Raw genomic sequence first — 14,350 nt, 5'->3', positions numbered from 1 at the left:
TGCTCCATGCCCACCATCTCTTGCCCATTATTTCCTATAAGTGCTGGTGATGAAGGTAAGACCACAGTAAGAATGATCGGCTTCCGAAGCCACCTCAATACCATCCCACTACTATGATTGACACCATCTCCCCTGCTACTCTGCCGCTTTCCTGAAGAGTTATCTCTATTTGTCCAGGAGCCTACAGGTTCTCTCTGAGCCAAGACCTCCTGCGCGCACTTGTTCCCTGGTTCTGATCAACAAACTCAGTAGCTGAGGCACAAGTCACTAAACTCACCTGTCTGCACCCACATCTGCTCCTGGTCCTGACACTCTCTGATCTCGACCTCTCTACACTTAGCACTTGTGTGTCTCAGTGAACATCATCCAGGACACATTTCTCTAAACAACTCGAAGGGTGCACACAAAAAGTACACACGCGCGGGGTTGGAGAGCCTCCGCGCACACACAGACAGGGCACAGGCACGCACTCACGTAGTTACGCCACGCACAGGCAAGGAAACCCCACTCGTGGCTCAGGGGCTGGGCTCAAGGTGCGAGCGTGCAGCAGGGTGTCTCCGCCCGCTCCTCAGGAGTCGCTGGCATCGCCCTCCTTGTCCCCAAGACCCAGCAGGCCAAAGCGGATGCTAATAGACAGAGCGCGTGCTGGGCACCATCGATCCTGGCGTCACCCACTCATCCCAGATTCCTGAGGCCCAGGAGTTGACAGTCATTACTGGGTCAGACCAGAGAGTTGGGTGCGAGAATGGGTACCCAAACCCTGCTCAGTTGTCGATGTGTTTTGAGTCTGGGCTGCCAGGACGGGATTCACTCTCTGGCCCGTGGGAACTCTACAGCTTCTTTGGTTCTGGGTCCAAACGGGGGAACCCAGCCCGTTGCTATGCAACCTCCGTCACGAGCGGGCCACAGAGCGCCTCTCAGTGCTGGGACAGAATCCTAACTTCCCACCCGGGCTAATCTGGACACATAGTTCATAGTCCTTATGTACTCGGTTGGGATGCCTGGTGATGTGCCTCGAACATCACCTACCTATCTCCACCCGGTTCATTCCCTCAATACCTGGTTCCCACAGGGCGCCAGCACCCAGCAACCCATAATCTGAGGGTGAGAGCGACTTCCTACCTTTTCCTCTCCGAGCCCTCTCGCCCTCCCACAGCTGCCTCTCCGCCTCCACGTGGCCCTCCCCTGAGGTTTACAGTTTTCCTTGGCCTGGCTGCGCCTCTCGCCCTAGCAGCCCAGGCGCCCTACCTGAAGCATCACTTTGTACTGCTCCTCCGGTTTCTGGACCACGCACATATTACATCCCATGGTGCTGGCCGGCAAGGGAAAGAAGAGGGCGGGAAGAGGAAGGCGTCTTTCACTGGCCGGTGCGTGGGACCACGGGTCCCGGGCACGGACCCCGGGCCATACCCTACCGCGGGAGGCCGAGCCGCCTAGCGGGGGAGGGGGGCACACCCCCAAGAGGAAGGCAGCTCCACGCCCCTCGACTTAACTCTTTGCTGGCCGAAGCCAGACACAGACATGCTCCCTCGCACCCAGGCAGGGAAAAAAGGGCAGCGGGGGATGGGCGGGCGCGCCGGGCGTTGCCTGGCTACGGCCCCCTCAGGAAGCGCGGGAGCACGCCTGGCCTCCGGGGCCGTCAGGGGCCGTGGGCCACGCGCCTCCCCGCCCGTGGGGCCCGCTGCTGCCGCTGCCGTTGCCGCTGCCGTCTCCGGCTCCCGCCCATGGCCGTCAGCCCCGGGAGCCCAGCCTCTGCGCTTGGCGCTGTGGCCCGGCCCTCCGACAGAGGGGCGGCCAGGCCCGCGCCAGCTGCAGCCTCGCAGGGTCCCACTTCTCGGGCTCGCGGCGCCCTCTCAGAGCCCGGCCTGCAGCCGGTCGCTGGTCTCCAGCTCCTGCCTGGGACGCCGGGAACGCGCGCGCGCCCGCAGCGGCAGCGGGGGAGGTATGCGGGGACGGGGCGCACGCGCGCCAGAGAAGGCGAGGGGCTGGGTGCGGGCGGGAGCAGCGGGGAGCTGGGAGAGTCGGCGCGGGAAGCGGGGGGCGGGGCCTGGATGGCAGCGGGCAGTGGAGCCCCTGGCACCCGGTGACGCCTGTGTCCGATGGCAGGTTGTTTAGCGGACCTGTCTGCTAGGTGCGGCTCTGAGAAAGAGGGTCCCCTTTGAAGAAGCCTCCCAGGACTCCTGGAGAGAGTTTGGGACCTTGGTAAGGAGAGGCGATTTCACCCTTTTCCCAGGCTCTGGACATATCAGCCCCAATGTCTTCACTTTTCCCTCTGTCTCTTTAATGACTGGTTCCTAGCTTTAACTGAGCCATTCCCTTGCTGTCTTTGAAATGGATACCTTTGTTTAGAGAAAAGAAAAGCGTGGAATGGTGAAAGGAGAAGCCTTATGCTTTGGGGCCCTCATGGGCCCACGCCTTGTTTGCCCTGGAACTGCTGCCTACCTGTTTCTCTGTTACAGCCTTCATTCCTCACACTTCTCTTTTAGCCTCTCCTTCTCCTACCTCTTCCCTCCCACAGCCTGTTCCTCTTCTTGGATAAGGCAGGTTCTAGAGGGCCCTTGCCTAGAAAACAAGAACAAATCGAACACTAGGTTCCCAGAGGCTGCCTAGGAGAGCTGCTCAGCCTCTAGCCCCTGCCTCCAGAAGATCCCTTGATAAAACTGCCTCGTGCTTTTATCTCCAGACTCTAGCAAGTGAGGAAATTTGTAGCAGCATAGGGATGTTTAATTAACAGTATTGGGGAAGGCTGCTCCAAGACTTTTCCTTTCCTCCCCACTCTGGTTCACAAGACAGAAATAGGAATAGCCTGAAATCTAAAAAGAGGTGTAAGTGCTTATCAAGTGTTTCTCCCAAAAGCAGAACTTGAGACCAGGGCTGCTATGCAGCCTTTCAGGAGAAGACCAATAGGTCTTCTTGAGGAATATCCTTCCTGAGAGCTCAGTACAAGTGTCTGTGGTTGGGAGGTACTGTGTTTAGATCAACCTTGGGGAGAGGAGATGAACCCTAGCCCTTCCATAATGGCTACTGCCACCACACAGTTCTCTGCCCTGTGTATTTCTTGAGCTTCCTGATGTCTAGAGTATGAGATCTGGAGAGCAACCCTTTAGGAATATCTTCTCTTAAATCTTATTATTTCCATCAGGGTCCTGGCCAGTCATCCAAACCATTTCCCCCAGCCTAGCAGCTCACAGAACTTTTAGCACAGGCCATTTATTTTCTTTCTTTTTTCCTTCCTTTCTTTCTTTTTGGTTTTTCAAGACAGGGTTTTTCTGTGTCGCACTGGAACTTGCTCTATAGACCAGACTGACCTCAAACTCAGAGATCTACCTGCCTCTGCCTCTGCCTCTGCCTCTGCCTCTGCCTCTGCCTCCCAAGTGCTGGGGTCAAAGGCATGGCCACCAGTGCCTAGCAGCACAGGCCATTTCTTGCACTACAAAGTGAGGACAGCCTAAGGTGTCACTTCCATGGAGGCTTTCCCTCCCTGATGTCCCTCAGGGCAGCAGCATGCTTTTCCTAATCTTGACATGAACTAACCCATGAAGGAAGTAGATTGCAATTGAGGAGTTGAAGAGTCCCTGCCTGAGTCCATGTGTATGAGCTGAGGGAGAAGTGGCAGGGCTATAGAAGCAGATGGTATAGGAACTAGATTACCTGTTCACATCTGTTGCTGAGGCCTCTTGACCCCAACTGGGCCTAGGCCTGAATGCATAAGTATCTTGAACTTGTTAGGCCTTATAATACTCAGCTGTAAGCACTGGGTGTTTCAAGTCCTTGTGCATGTCAGAAGCTTCTTTTAGAATGCTTTGTCTGCCATAGTAAGTGTGGCCTTGCTCCAACCCTCATAGGTGTGTACCAGTACCTTTCTCTTAAGGCTTCCCCATGGCTTCACACAGCTTACTTAATAACATGGACAGATCCCATTAGGCCCCTTAGGTTTGTCCGGTCTTCTTGCTGTAATCACACAGCAGATTTTATTCAGTCTGGACCATCCTCACCACCCATTTTTGCTCTGGGCTGCACTTAAAACTGGCCATCCCTGACTCTTGTATGACCAGATATTGACCAGTTTGATGATCTGCCCAGCACTATACTAGATAAATCTATATTTGCTAAGATTAGAGTTACTTTATTCTTGAAGTAAAAAAATCCCAACAAGACAGGCATTGGTAATGCACACCTTTAATCCCAGCAATGGGGAGGCAGAGGCAGGTGGATCTCTGAGTTTGAAGTCAGCCTGGTCTACAGAGCAAGTTCCAGGACAGCCAGAGCTATACAGAGAAACCCTGTTTTGAAAAAGAAAACTAACAAATACAAAGCCCGGGAAGACTTTGGGAGAGAAAGGTAGGTAGCCAATGGGCCCATGCACTCATACATAATCTTGCCCACTAACTTTGTTAAAAGGGAACTTTCAGGGAAACTGACAGTAGCCCACCACTCACCCTCTTTCTCTCAGGGACCTGAACCCTACAATGACAGAACAGCTCTTCCTCACACCTTAATGATGGGATGGCCCTTTCTTCACTCAGCCAGAAACTGTTTGGTATTCTGTTTCTCACAGACCCCACTGTTGTGTTCAGTTGATTCATTAGAGGTAATGTTCATGAAGAATGTGAGGTCTATGTTCTTCTATCCCAGCTACTGTGACAGAATATCTTATTGGGTAATTTACAAGCTACAGAAATGTATGGCTCACTACTCTAAAGGGTAGAAAGCCCTAAGATCACAGCACTAGCAGATTCAGTGTCTACTGACAGCCCAGTCCACCATGCTGTCTCTTTACATGGTGGAAAAAGCAGAAAAAAAGGCAGTTCTCTGGAGCCTCTTTCTTTCTTTTTTATTTTTTGTGGAACTTGGTGCTAAGGATAGAACTCAGTGCCTCAAGTACTCTGGCACCGAATTCTACACCTAGCTTGAAACACTGACCTCATTCATTAGGGCAGACCCACATGGTATCACAGCCTGCTACAGGCCCTCCTCTTACCACCATCACCTTGATAGTCAGGATTCAACACAAAAATTTTGGAGGTACACACACATACACTCAAACCACAACAGTCTGTGCCTACATTCTTTTTTTTTCTTTTTTCTTTTCTTTTTTCTTTTTTTTTTGTTATTTTCATGTGAGTGTCCAACAGTTTTAACAAAGACCATGGAATGCCTTTGCTTCTTGATTTTCCTAGAATCAGATAGTCAGGATTTCACAGAGGGTACCTTATTGGAAGACTTAATAACATAAGTAGGTGGCAGCAAGACCAACTGAAAGCCCGACATTTGGATCAAAAGAGATATGTGTGTACATATGTTACATGAGAGTGACTATCCAAGCCAAAATATCCCTGGTTTGTCTTAAGCTAGCATCAGTGTCAGGCATTTTTCTGGTACTTGGGTCTTGACTATGGAAAACTCTAATGCTTTTGTCTATTTATGCTTCACTGGAATGCTATTCAGGAGAAACCTACCAGGGTTACTCTAGGGTAGTCATGGTGGTTACAATTCAATATCACTGTTATCCTCTCAAACTCAACCCATACACTGGTATGGGTATCAGGTGTAGTGCTGAATAACTGCAATCCTAGCACTTATTTAGGAAGGTGAGGCAGGAAGAGCATGAGTTTGAAGCTAACAGTCTACAGAAAGATTTTGTTTCCAAAGAAAAGAAAAATAACAAAAGAAAGAAATGAAAGAGCCAGGAGTAGTGTCACTGGCCTTTAATACAGTATTCAGGAGGAAAAGACAGATCTGTGAGTTGGAGGCCAGCCATGTCTACATAGTGAGACCCTGTATCAAAAGAAAAGAGAGAGAGAGAGAGAGAGAGAGAGAGAGAGAGAGAGAGAGGAGAAAAAGGAAGATTGGAGGTATTTTAGAGAGAGAGAGAGAGAGAGAGAGAGAGAGAGAGAGAGAGAGAGAGGAAAAAAGGAAGATTGGAGGTATTTTTGTCTATTGTCTATTACTGCTGCTACTCCAATTTTCAAAACGTGAAATGTTTTGGATATGGTGACACACAGCTATAACCCCAGCACTTGGCATGGGTATGGGTGTGTGGTGGTGGTGGGGTGTCTCTACAAGATCAAGGCCAGCCTGGCTACATAGCAAATTCCAAACCAACTAAGTCTACAGTGTGAGACTCCATTTCAAAAGTATAGAACATAGCCATGTATGATGGCATACACCTTTAATCCCAGCACACAAGATTTGATTTTATGGTCTTTTTAAGTTTCAATTCAAAGAGTTGTATTATTTGTTAAACATCATCATTTGTCTGCACAAAGTCCTCTTTCATTTTATTTAAAAAAAAGAAGCTATAAAACAGGTGTGGTGGTGTATGCCTTTAATCCCAGCAGTCAGTAGACAGAAGTAGGCAAATCTCTGTGAGTTAGAGGCCAGCCTGATCTACATGGACAGCCAGAGCTACATAGTGAGATCCTGTCTCAAAAATGAAAAAAAAAATAGAAAGAAAAGAAAAAAGCTGGAAGCCAGACGTGGTGGACTGCAAATTCAGCACTTAGGAGTCAGAGGCAGGAGGATCACCAAATATTAGAGGTCAGCTCACTCTATGTAACTAGTTCCAAGCCAGCCAGAGCTACAAATCAAAACCCTATCTCAAAAACAAAAACAAAACCCAAAATATAAAAATAAACTCAATAGTAAAGTGAGTACTTAGCATGGCTGAAGCCCTGGGTTCAATCTTCAGCATTGAAGAATAATTTTTTTTAAGATTTATTTATTTATTATGTATATAGTGTTCTGCCTGCACACCAGAAGAGGGCACCAGATCTTATTACAGATGGTTGGGAGCCACCATGTGGTTGCTGGGAATTGAACTCATAACTTCTGAGTCATCTCTCCAGCTCCCAAGAATAATTTTTTATTTTATTTTATTTTTGTTTTTTCAAGACAGGGTTTCTCTGTGTAGCCCTGGCTGTCCTGGAACTCACTAAGTAAAATAAGGTGGTGAGCAATTGAGGCAAACACCTGACTGACATTTTGCCTCAACATGCACACACACACACACACACACACACACACACACACACACACACACACCATGCACACATGAACAGGTACACATACACACACCACATAAATGAACAAACAGAATGGAACATGCATATAATCTCATTGAGAGGTGGAGGCAAGAGTTCAAGGTCATCCTCAGCTACAGAGTGGGTTTGAGGCAAGCCTACTTAAAAACCATTAATTTAAAATACCTCAATGAGGGCCTGGAGAGATGACTCAGAAGTTAGAAGCACTGGCTGCTCTAGCAGAGGATTGGGATTCAGTTCTCAGCACCCATATGGCAGCTCACAACAAATCTGTCATCTGTAACTACAGTTCCAGGGAATCTGACATCTGTTAGGATTCTGCCCTCACTCCAGCTGCATGGCCTCACATGCTCAGTTCAGGAATTTGGGGGGGCAGGGATCTTGCGTCTTACATCATCAGTGTGCGCTTGTGACTACATACGTGCCTTAAAAGCCGCACATAGACCCTACCCTCCCTCTCTGCTCTCTGCTTTCTCTCTGTTCTGCTCCCCGCTCCCATCTTTCTCTCTTTCCAGGCCTGGCTCTCCTCTTTCCCCAACACCCCCCCCCTTTCCCTCCTAATAAAGCTCTGAAAACTAACACTGGGTTCTGTCTTGACCGTGACCTTTCCACGTGGTAAGCAGCACCATTTATCATCCTTTCAACATCCTCTTCTGGCTTCCATATGAGGTGCACACTTACAAATTAATCTCTCTCTCTCTCTCTCTCTCTCTCTCTCTCTCTCTCTCTCTCTCTCTCTCTCTCTCTCATGGTTTTTTGAGACAGGGTTTCTGTGTAACCCTGGCTTTCTTGGAACTCACTATGTAGACCAGATCCTCCTACCTCTGCCTCCCAAGTGCTGGGATTAAAGGCGTGTGCCACCACACCTGACTTGAGATAGTATCTTGTTAAGCAGCCTTGTTTGTCAAGGAACTTGCTCTGTAGACCAGATTGACCTTGAACTCTGATTCCTGAGTGTTAGGATTAAAGGCATTCACCAGGATACCTGGCTATAAAAAAAATAAGAAAGCCAGGCAGTGGTGTCTCATGCACTAGGGAGGCAGAGGTTAGAATTCCTGGCCACTCCCCCAGCTACATGACCGTACATGCACTGTCCAGTAGCCAGGCAAGATGCTTAGTCATTCCTGGGCCTTAGGATCATGTAACTTAGTCATTGCAGGGCTGTGTGATCATGTAACTTGCGTGCAGTGTGATCACATAATAAATGCACATGCATGGCATAGCATACCCATATGCGTATGTGTGGGGGAGAATCTATAAAAGCCCTTTTCTTCCTGCATGAAGCACATCCCTTCTATTTCCTTCCCTTAATAAACTCTTATAGTGGGTTTCCTTGTACCTCGTGGCTTTTCTTACATGGTAAACAGCACCACTTAATGAATAACATTGTGCCGCTTAATAAATAACATTGGTGTTGAATTGAAGCAGGCCCTCCCGGTGCTCTGTGCCTGAGATGCTATACTGAGGTTTTGTTCTACCTATGACTGCCCACTTTTCCATTTGTCCAGCTGCCGGACTGCTTCGCACAACACTGGCTGCTTCAGTTGGTGAGTTTTCCCTTTGTAGCCAGCGTAAACAGTCCCCTGGACCCGTGGAAACAACCATAGATTGTCCAGCATGGGAAATAAGGCTTCCAACCCTATTAGTGCCACCTCTCCCCTAGGATGTCTTCTAGAAACTCTTAAGCCTCTCAGCTTAATGCCTTACTTAAAGACCTCTGAGCTTGTCTGCCTTTGCACTAAATGGGCCCTTAGATAACAATAAAAAATGGCTATCTAGTGGCTCCTTGGACCCCAATATCTTATGGGAATTATCTAACTTCTGTCAGTGAATGGGCAAATGGAAAGAGTTCCCTTATATCCAGGCTTTTTTTTAAACCTAAGCTCCAAACCCTGCCTTCTTGCTTCCTCTCTCCTGCCCATGTGCTCCTAGCTATGCAACCTGAACCTGAGGAATCACTGACTACTGCTCTGGACCCTGCCAATGCACCTCTGCCTATCCGACCTCCTGCTCCTGCTCCTCAGGTGTCTGCCCCTTTGGCTCCTCCTCTAGCCCCCTCCTCATCTCCCGGGCTGCTCCAACCACCCAACTCTGGCTCCCACCTTCACTCCTCCTGTCACTCACTCTCTAGCTGCCCTGAGGAGCACAGATGAGTTTGGGAGCAGGCTAGGACACATGCAGATGAGGTTCATCAAACTAATGCTGCCCATCCACCTGGGGCCGAGGTGGTTCCCAATAATTCAAGATGAGGAAGAAAATCAATCTAATTTCTTAGAATGGCTTACAAAGGCTCTCTTACAATATACTAGCCTAGATCCTGACAGCCCAGAGAACAGACAGCTCCTTATGACCCCCTTTGTCTTACAGAGCTTCCCCTACATCAGGGCTAAACTTAACCGTCTGGGAAGAGGGCCTCTGACCCCACAGGCAGAAGTCTTAGTGGTGGCATTTAAGGTGCACCATGGGAGATGAGAAAGCCCATAAACAGAACTGCCAAATGCTGGCACACACTATCCACCAGCTTCCCAAAGGCCTCCAGGTCACTGTTTTAAGTGTGGTAGAGAAGGCCACTGGGCTTGTGCCTGCCCTGCCCCACATGGACCACCATCTGGGCCTTGTCCCGAGTGCCACCAAGAGGGACACTGGTCAGCTGACTGCCCCCATGCACCTCGTGACATGGGGACATCAAATGAAGACCCACCCTCCAGTCAATCTCCTAGGCTTGGCCATGGGTGAGTATTGAAGGTGCCATTTCTCACGGGGAACTAAGGGTAGCCATTATAGTATCAGGGTGATTCATTTCATTCCTTTTAGACACTGGAGCTGCTTACTCAGTCCTGAGGGAGTTTGGGGTCCCACCTCTCCTTCTCATCTCCCTATTGTCGGGTAGGGGGAGAGCTTTACCTACCTCATCAGACCCCACCACTTAATTGTATTTCCAGGGGTATCCCTCTCACATACACATTTTTAGTTGTGCCAACCTGTCCTGTGTCCCTAATGGGAAGAGATTTTCTAGCTAAGGTAGGAGCTTTTATTTCGTTTGCTCCCCCATTTGCCTTACTCCAGACTCATCAGCAGCTTCTCTCCTTCTCCTCCTAGTCACCCAGCCTACTAGCTCTCACATTTCATTTCCCTTGCCAGTCTCTCAGGTGGACCCCAAAGTCCGGGACACCCAGAACCCTTCTATCGCTAGGCACCATCCCCCTATTATTATCCAGCTGCAGGACCCTACCAGGAACATTACCCAAGCTCAGTAACCTCTCTCACTCCAGAGCCTTAGGGAACTTAAGCCTATCATTTCTGACCATCTCAGAAAAAAGCTGCTCTAGATTTCTCTCTCTCTCTCTCTCTCTCTCTCTCTCTCTCTCTCTCTCTCTCTCTCTCTCTCTCATTCTCTCTCCTCTCTCTCTCTCTCTTGCTAATACTAACCAATAGATAACAGAGTACTAAACATTATAATTTCATAGCTACCAGCTCAAGGTTTTAAATTCCCTGTGACTGCTTCTTAATATGTTTAAAAATTCTTCCAAGCTCCAGAGCCATCTTGAATCCACCTGGATAGGTCAGATCCACTTCAGATAAGTATAATTCAAACTTTCCTGGTCCCAGGGACCGGCCCCCCCCCCCCCCCCGTCACCCTGGGACCCTGCAGGGACCCCCCTTCAAGGTAATATTTTTTTTTCTAAACTTCCTCTTCTGCCTCACCAGCACCTTGTCAGACCCAAATAGTTATAGAGCCTGAAGCAGCAGAAGGTGATGGACAATTACCAAAGCAGTGGAGGACAATCCATTACCCCAGGGCATCCGGTTGCCCCGAAAGCCCCCTTTCCAACCCCCCAAAATTAACTGACGCCCAACGAGTCAGCCAGAAGCAGTTTCAGGAGACACAGCGCCCCCATTTCCTTTCACCCACCATTTTTTATAAGAACAAAGAGTCTGGTATGTTAGAATTCCTAGCCACTCCCCCAGCTACATGACCACACATGTGCTATCCAGTAGCCAGGCAAAATGCTTAGTCATCCCAGGGCCTTACGTCCTATGTAATTCGTGTGCTGCATGATCATGTAACTTGCACACAGTGTGATCACATAATCTATGTGCATGCGTGGCATAGCTACATAAGCCCATATGTGCATGTGCAGGGGAATCCATAAAAGTGGGTTCCACCTATTCCTCCCCCCTCTTCCTGCATGGTCATTCCATAGGCTTATGCACACCTTCTCTATTTCCTTTCCTTAATAAACTTTTTCTTTTGTTTGTTTTTCAAGACAGGGTTTCTCAGCATAGTTTTGGTGCCTGTCCTGGATCTTGCTCTGTAGACCAGGCTGGCCTTGAACTCACAGAGATCCGCCTGCCTCTGCCTCCAAGTGCTGGGATTAAAGGCATGTGCCACTATCACCTGGCTCCCTTAATAAACTCTTCTAGTGGGTTTTGCTGTACTTCATGGCTTGTCTCACATGGTAAACAGTGCTGCTGTGGGATGTCCTGTATGCTGTAAATATATGTTGCTATGATTGATAAATAAAAAGGTGATTGACCAGTAGCCAGGCAGGAAGGATCGTGTAGGCAGGACAAGGAGAGAGGAGAATTCTTGGAGGTGGAAGACTGAGGAGAGAGATGCTGCCAGCCGCCACGAGGAGAAGCATGATGTAAGATACCGGTAAGCCATGAGCCACATGGCAACTTATAAATTAATAGAAATGGGTTGATTTAAGCTATAAGAACAGTTAGCAAGAAGCCTGCCATGGCCATACAGTTTATAAGTAATATAAGTCTCTGTGTGTTTAATTGGGCCTAAGCGGCTACAGGAGCCAGGTGGACACAGGAAGACTCCAGTTACAAATGGTGCCCAGTGGCTCGAGTTTCCACCTGAAACCTGAAAATACTTAATAACCAATTTTTTTTTTATTTTTTATTTTTCGAGACAGGGTTTCTCTGTGTAGCTTTGCGCCTTTCCTGGAACTCACTTGGTAGCCCAGGCTGGCCTCAAACTCACAGAGATCCGCCTGGCTCTGCCTCCCGAGTGCTGGGATTAAAGGCGTGAGCCACCACCGCCCAGCTATAACCAATTCTAAAAGGAGCCGGAAGCATGTTTCATGCGGGTGGAGACGCCGTATCTCTATGGCAGGTTCGGGGCATGTGGGCTTGACCTATTCCCGCTGAATTACACAGAGGTTTCTGTAAGCCCTGCAACATGGTCCATGCTGGATTTAAAACTTTGCTAGTCAAAAAAAAAAAAAAAAGAAAAAAAAGAAAAGAAAAAGAAAAAAAGAGGTTTCTGGACTACACGCTGCTGGATGGAATCATAGACCCACTGCTTCCCAGAGTCAGTGGGAGCATGGTTCCCAGAGCTGCTGGTAAACTGTACTACCACAATGTTGGGAGGCTGAGGTGGGCAGAGCCAGCAGCCACAGCGGCTGGCTGTTTCAATCTTAGAAATGCTGCAGTTTAAACCAATAGATTCACAATAAGGCAGATTCAGATGGAACAAGACTTTAAATGGTTTACAATGTGTGTGAAAATGTACGTAGGCTTAGAAGAGAGAGAAAAAAGAATATAGACTTATAGTAAAGAAATAGAAAGTTTTAAAAAATAAGTTCTTTAAAGACAAAGTAAAAATAATATAAAAAATAAGCCACGTAAAGATGGATATCACACAGAGAATCTGTATTGTGTTGTCTTTGGGACTTTTAACTGCAGAGAGATTTGATTGTAAAGGCAGCTGAGTTAAACCAATATGTATATTTTACAGATACCTTGACTTCATAATTTGGATGTAAGGATATGTTGCTTTGGAAAGGAGGCTCTGCTTTTGTTTCCACAGAAAAGCCAGAGGCTATGGATTTGTTCCAGATTAAGATACATCAGATTTGACCAGCCAAGACCCCCTGAAAGGTCTCCAGTGACACCATGGCCCAGATGATCCAACATCCAGAATCGTTTCAAGGCAACTGGCTCAGACGATACGGTCTCACGGACTACTCCATGATCCTAAAATTTTCTTTATGTTCCCATAAGATACAGTGCCCCCCTCCAGCAGGAAGTAGTAAGAAGCTACGCCCAAATTCCCAAATATACCAAGCTGGCTTTGGAGATGGAATTGGCTCACTCCTTCTCTAAACTCAAACATATTCGTAAAGAAAACATTGAGAGATTCTTGTGTCCTGTATCAGAAGAGCCCTCTGGTGTGGTATAGAGAAAAACAAATATTTTTATTTAAAACAGGTTGATTATAAATGTGATCTCTTTCTAAAAGAAGAAAGGGAGGCTGGAGTGATGGCTCAGTGGTTAAGAGCACAACTGCTCTACCAGAGGACCAGGGGTCAATTCCCAGCACCCACATGGCAGCTAACAACTGTCTGTAACTCTAAGATCTGACACCCTCACACAGACATACATGCATACAGCAATGCACATAAAATAAAGATAAAGTATTTTTAAAAAGAAGAAGAAAGGGGGATAGTATAGATAATAATAGGATGAAAGGGTAGATTAATAAACCTACTTTTAGAGAACAACAACTTGTTTAAAAATGCTTTACAGGGGCTGGAGAGATGGCTCAGAGGTTAAGAGCACTGGCTGTTCTTCCAGAGGTCCTGAGTTCAATTCCCAGCACTCACATGGTGGCTCACAACCATCTGTAATGAGAACTGGCTCCCTCTTCTGGCCTGCAGGGATACATGCAAACAAAACACTGTATTACATAATAAATAAATAAATCTTTAAAAAAATGTTTTACATTGCTATAGATTTTAGTTTATTGATACAAATTAGAGTTGGTTTTGTTCTATTATATGTATATTTCCACTCTTTTTTCTTTTTTTTTTTTTTTTTTTTTTGGTTTTTTGAGACAGGGTTTCTCTGTGTAGCTTTGTGCATTTCCTGGATCTCACTCTGTAGATCAGGCTGGCCTCGAACTCACACAGATCTGCCTGCCTCTGCCTTGCGAGTGCTGGGATTAAAGGTGTGTGCCACCACCCAGCTATCTCTACTCTTGTATAAGATATTATGTTTGTATAGTTCATTTGAAATTGTAATGGATAACTAAGAAATACAAATTAATAATTAGTGTTCTATGATAGTCAAACTTATAGTTTTCTATGTATACATAGATATAATTCAGTTAGGTAGGTAATCTTCAAACACTTCAAAGAACTACAGAATATGACATTTAAAATGTTTTAAAAATTTAGACTTTCTGGACAGTGAGACATGTCTGCTTCTGGCAGCACCGATTTATTTCAGAGAGGAGGAGGACATCAAAGACACTCCATATGGAGTTTATCTTCACCTTGGCGAAAATAGCC

The 14,350-nt window shown here is 47.3% G+C and overlaps 1 protein-coding gene and 1 long non-coding RNA gene across 7 annotated transcripts in view; one reads left to right on the top strand and one right to left on the bottom strand.

Moving 5' to 3' along the window:
- The window catches only part of Pdzd4 (PDZ domain containing 4), a 30,543-nt gene extending 29,056 nt beyond the window's left edge, over positions 1-1,487 (bottom strand). For 4 of the 6 annotated variants that reach the window (XM_015986128.3, XM_015986130.3, XM_015986131.3 and 1 more), the window contains exon 1: positions 1,249-1,450. In XM_015986128.3, the coding sequence (XP_015841614.1) occupies positions 1,249-1,308 (60 nt within the window). In that variant the 5' untranslated portion in view covers positions 1,309-1,450. Of the gene's footprint in view, positions 1-1,248 lie in introns of all 6 variants that reach the window. The other 2 variants (XM_006992468.4, XM_042268834.2) reach the window with 2 other exon arrangements.
- Positions 1,488-2,108: 621 nt separating this feature from the next.
- Positions 2,109-10,669, top strand: LOC121825766 (uncharacterized). The gene is made up of 3 exons (XR_006068131.2): positions 2,109-2,202; positions 8,552-8,590; positions 8,976-10,669. It is a non-coding gene; the product is annotated as an uncharacterized LOC121825766 (long non-coding RNA).
- Positions 10,670-14,350: the final 3,681 nt, after the last annotated feature.

The sequence above is a fragment of the Peromyscus maniculatus genome, chromosome X, assembly GCF_049852395.1.
Source record: "Peromyscus maniculatus bairdii isolate BWxNUB_F1_BW_parent chromosome X, HU_Pman_BW_mat_3.1, whole genome shotgun sequence".
NCBI classification, from domain to species: Eukaryota; Metazoa; Chordata; class Mammalia; order Rodentia; family Cricetidae; genus Peromyscus; species Peromyscus maniculatus.
The sequence above is the reverse complement of the archived record's forward strand: the minus strand, read 5'-3'. Positions and strand labels throughout refer to the sequence as shown.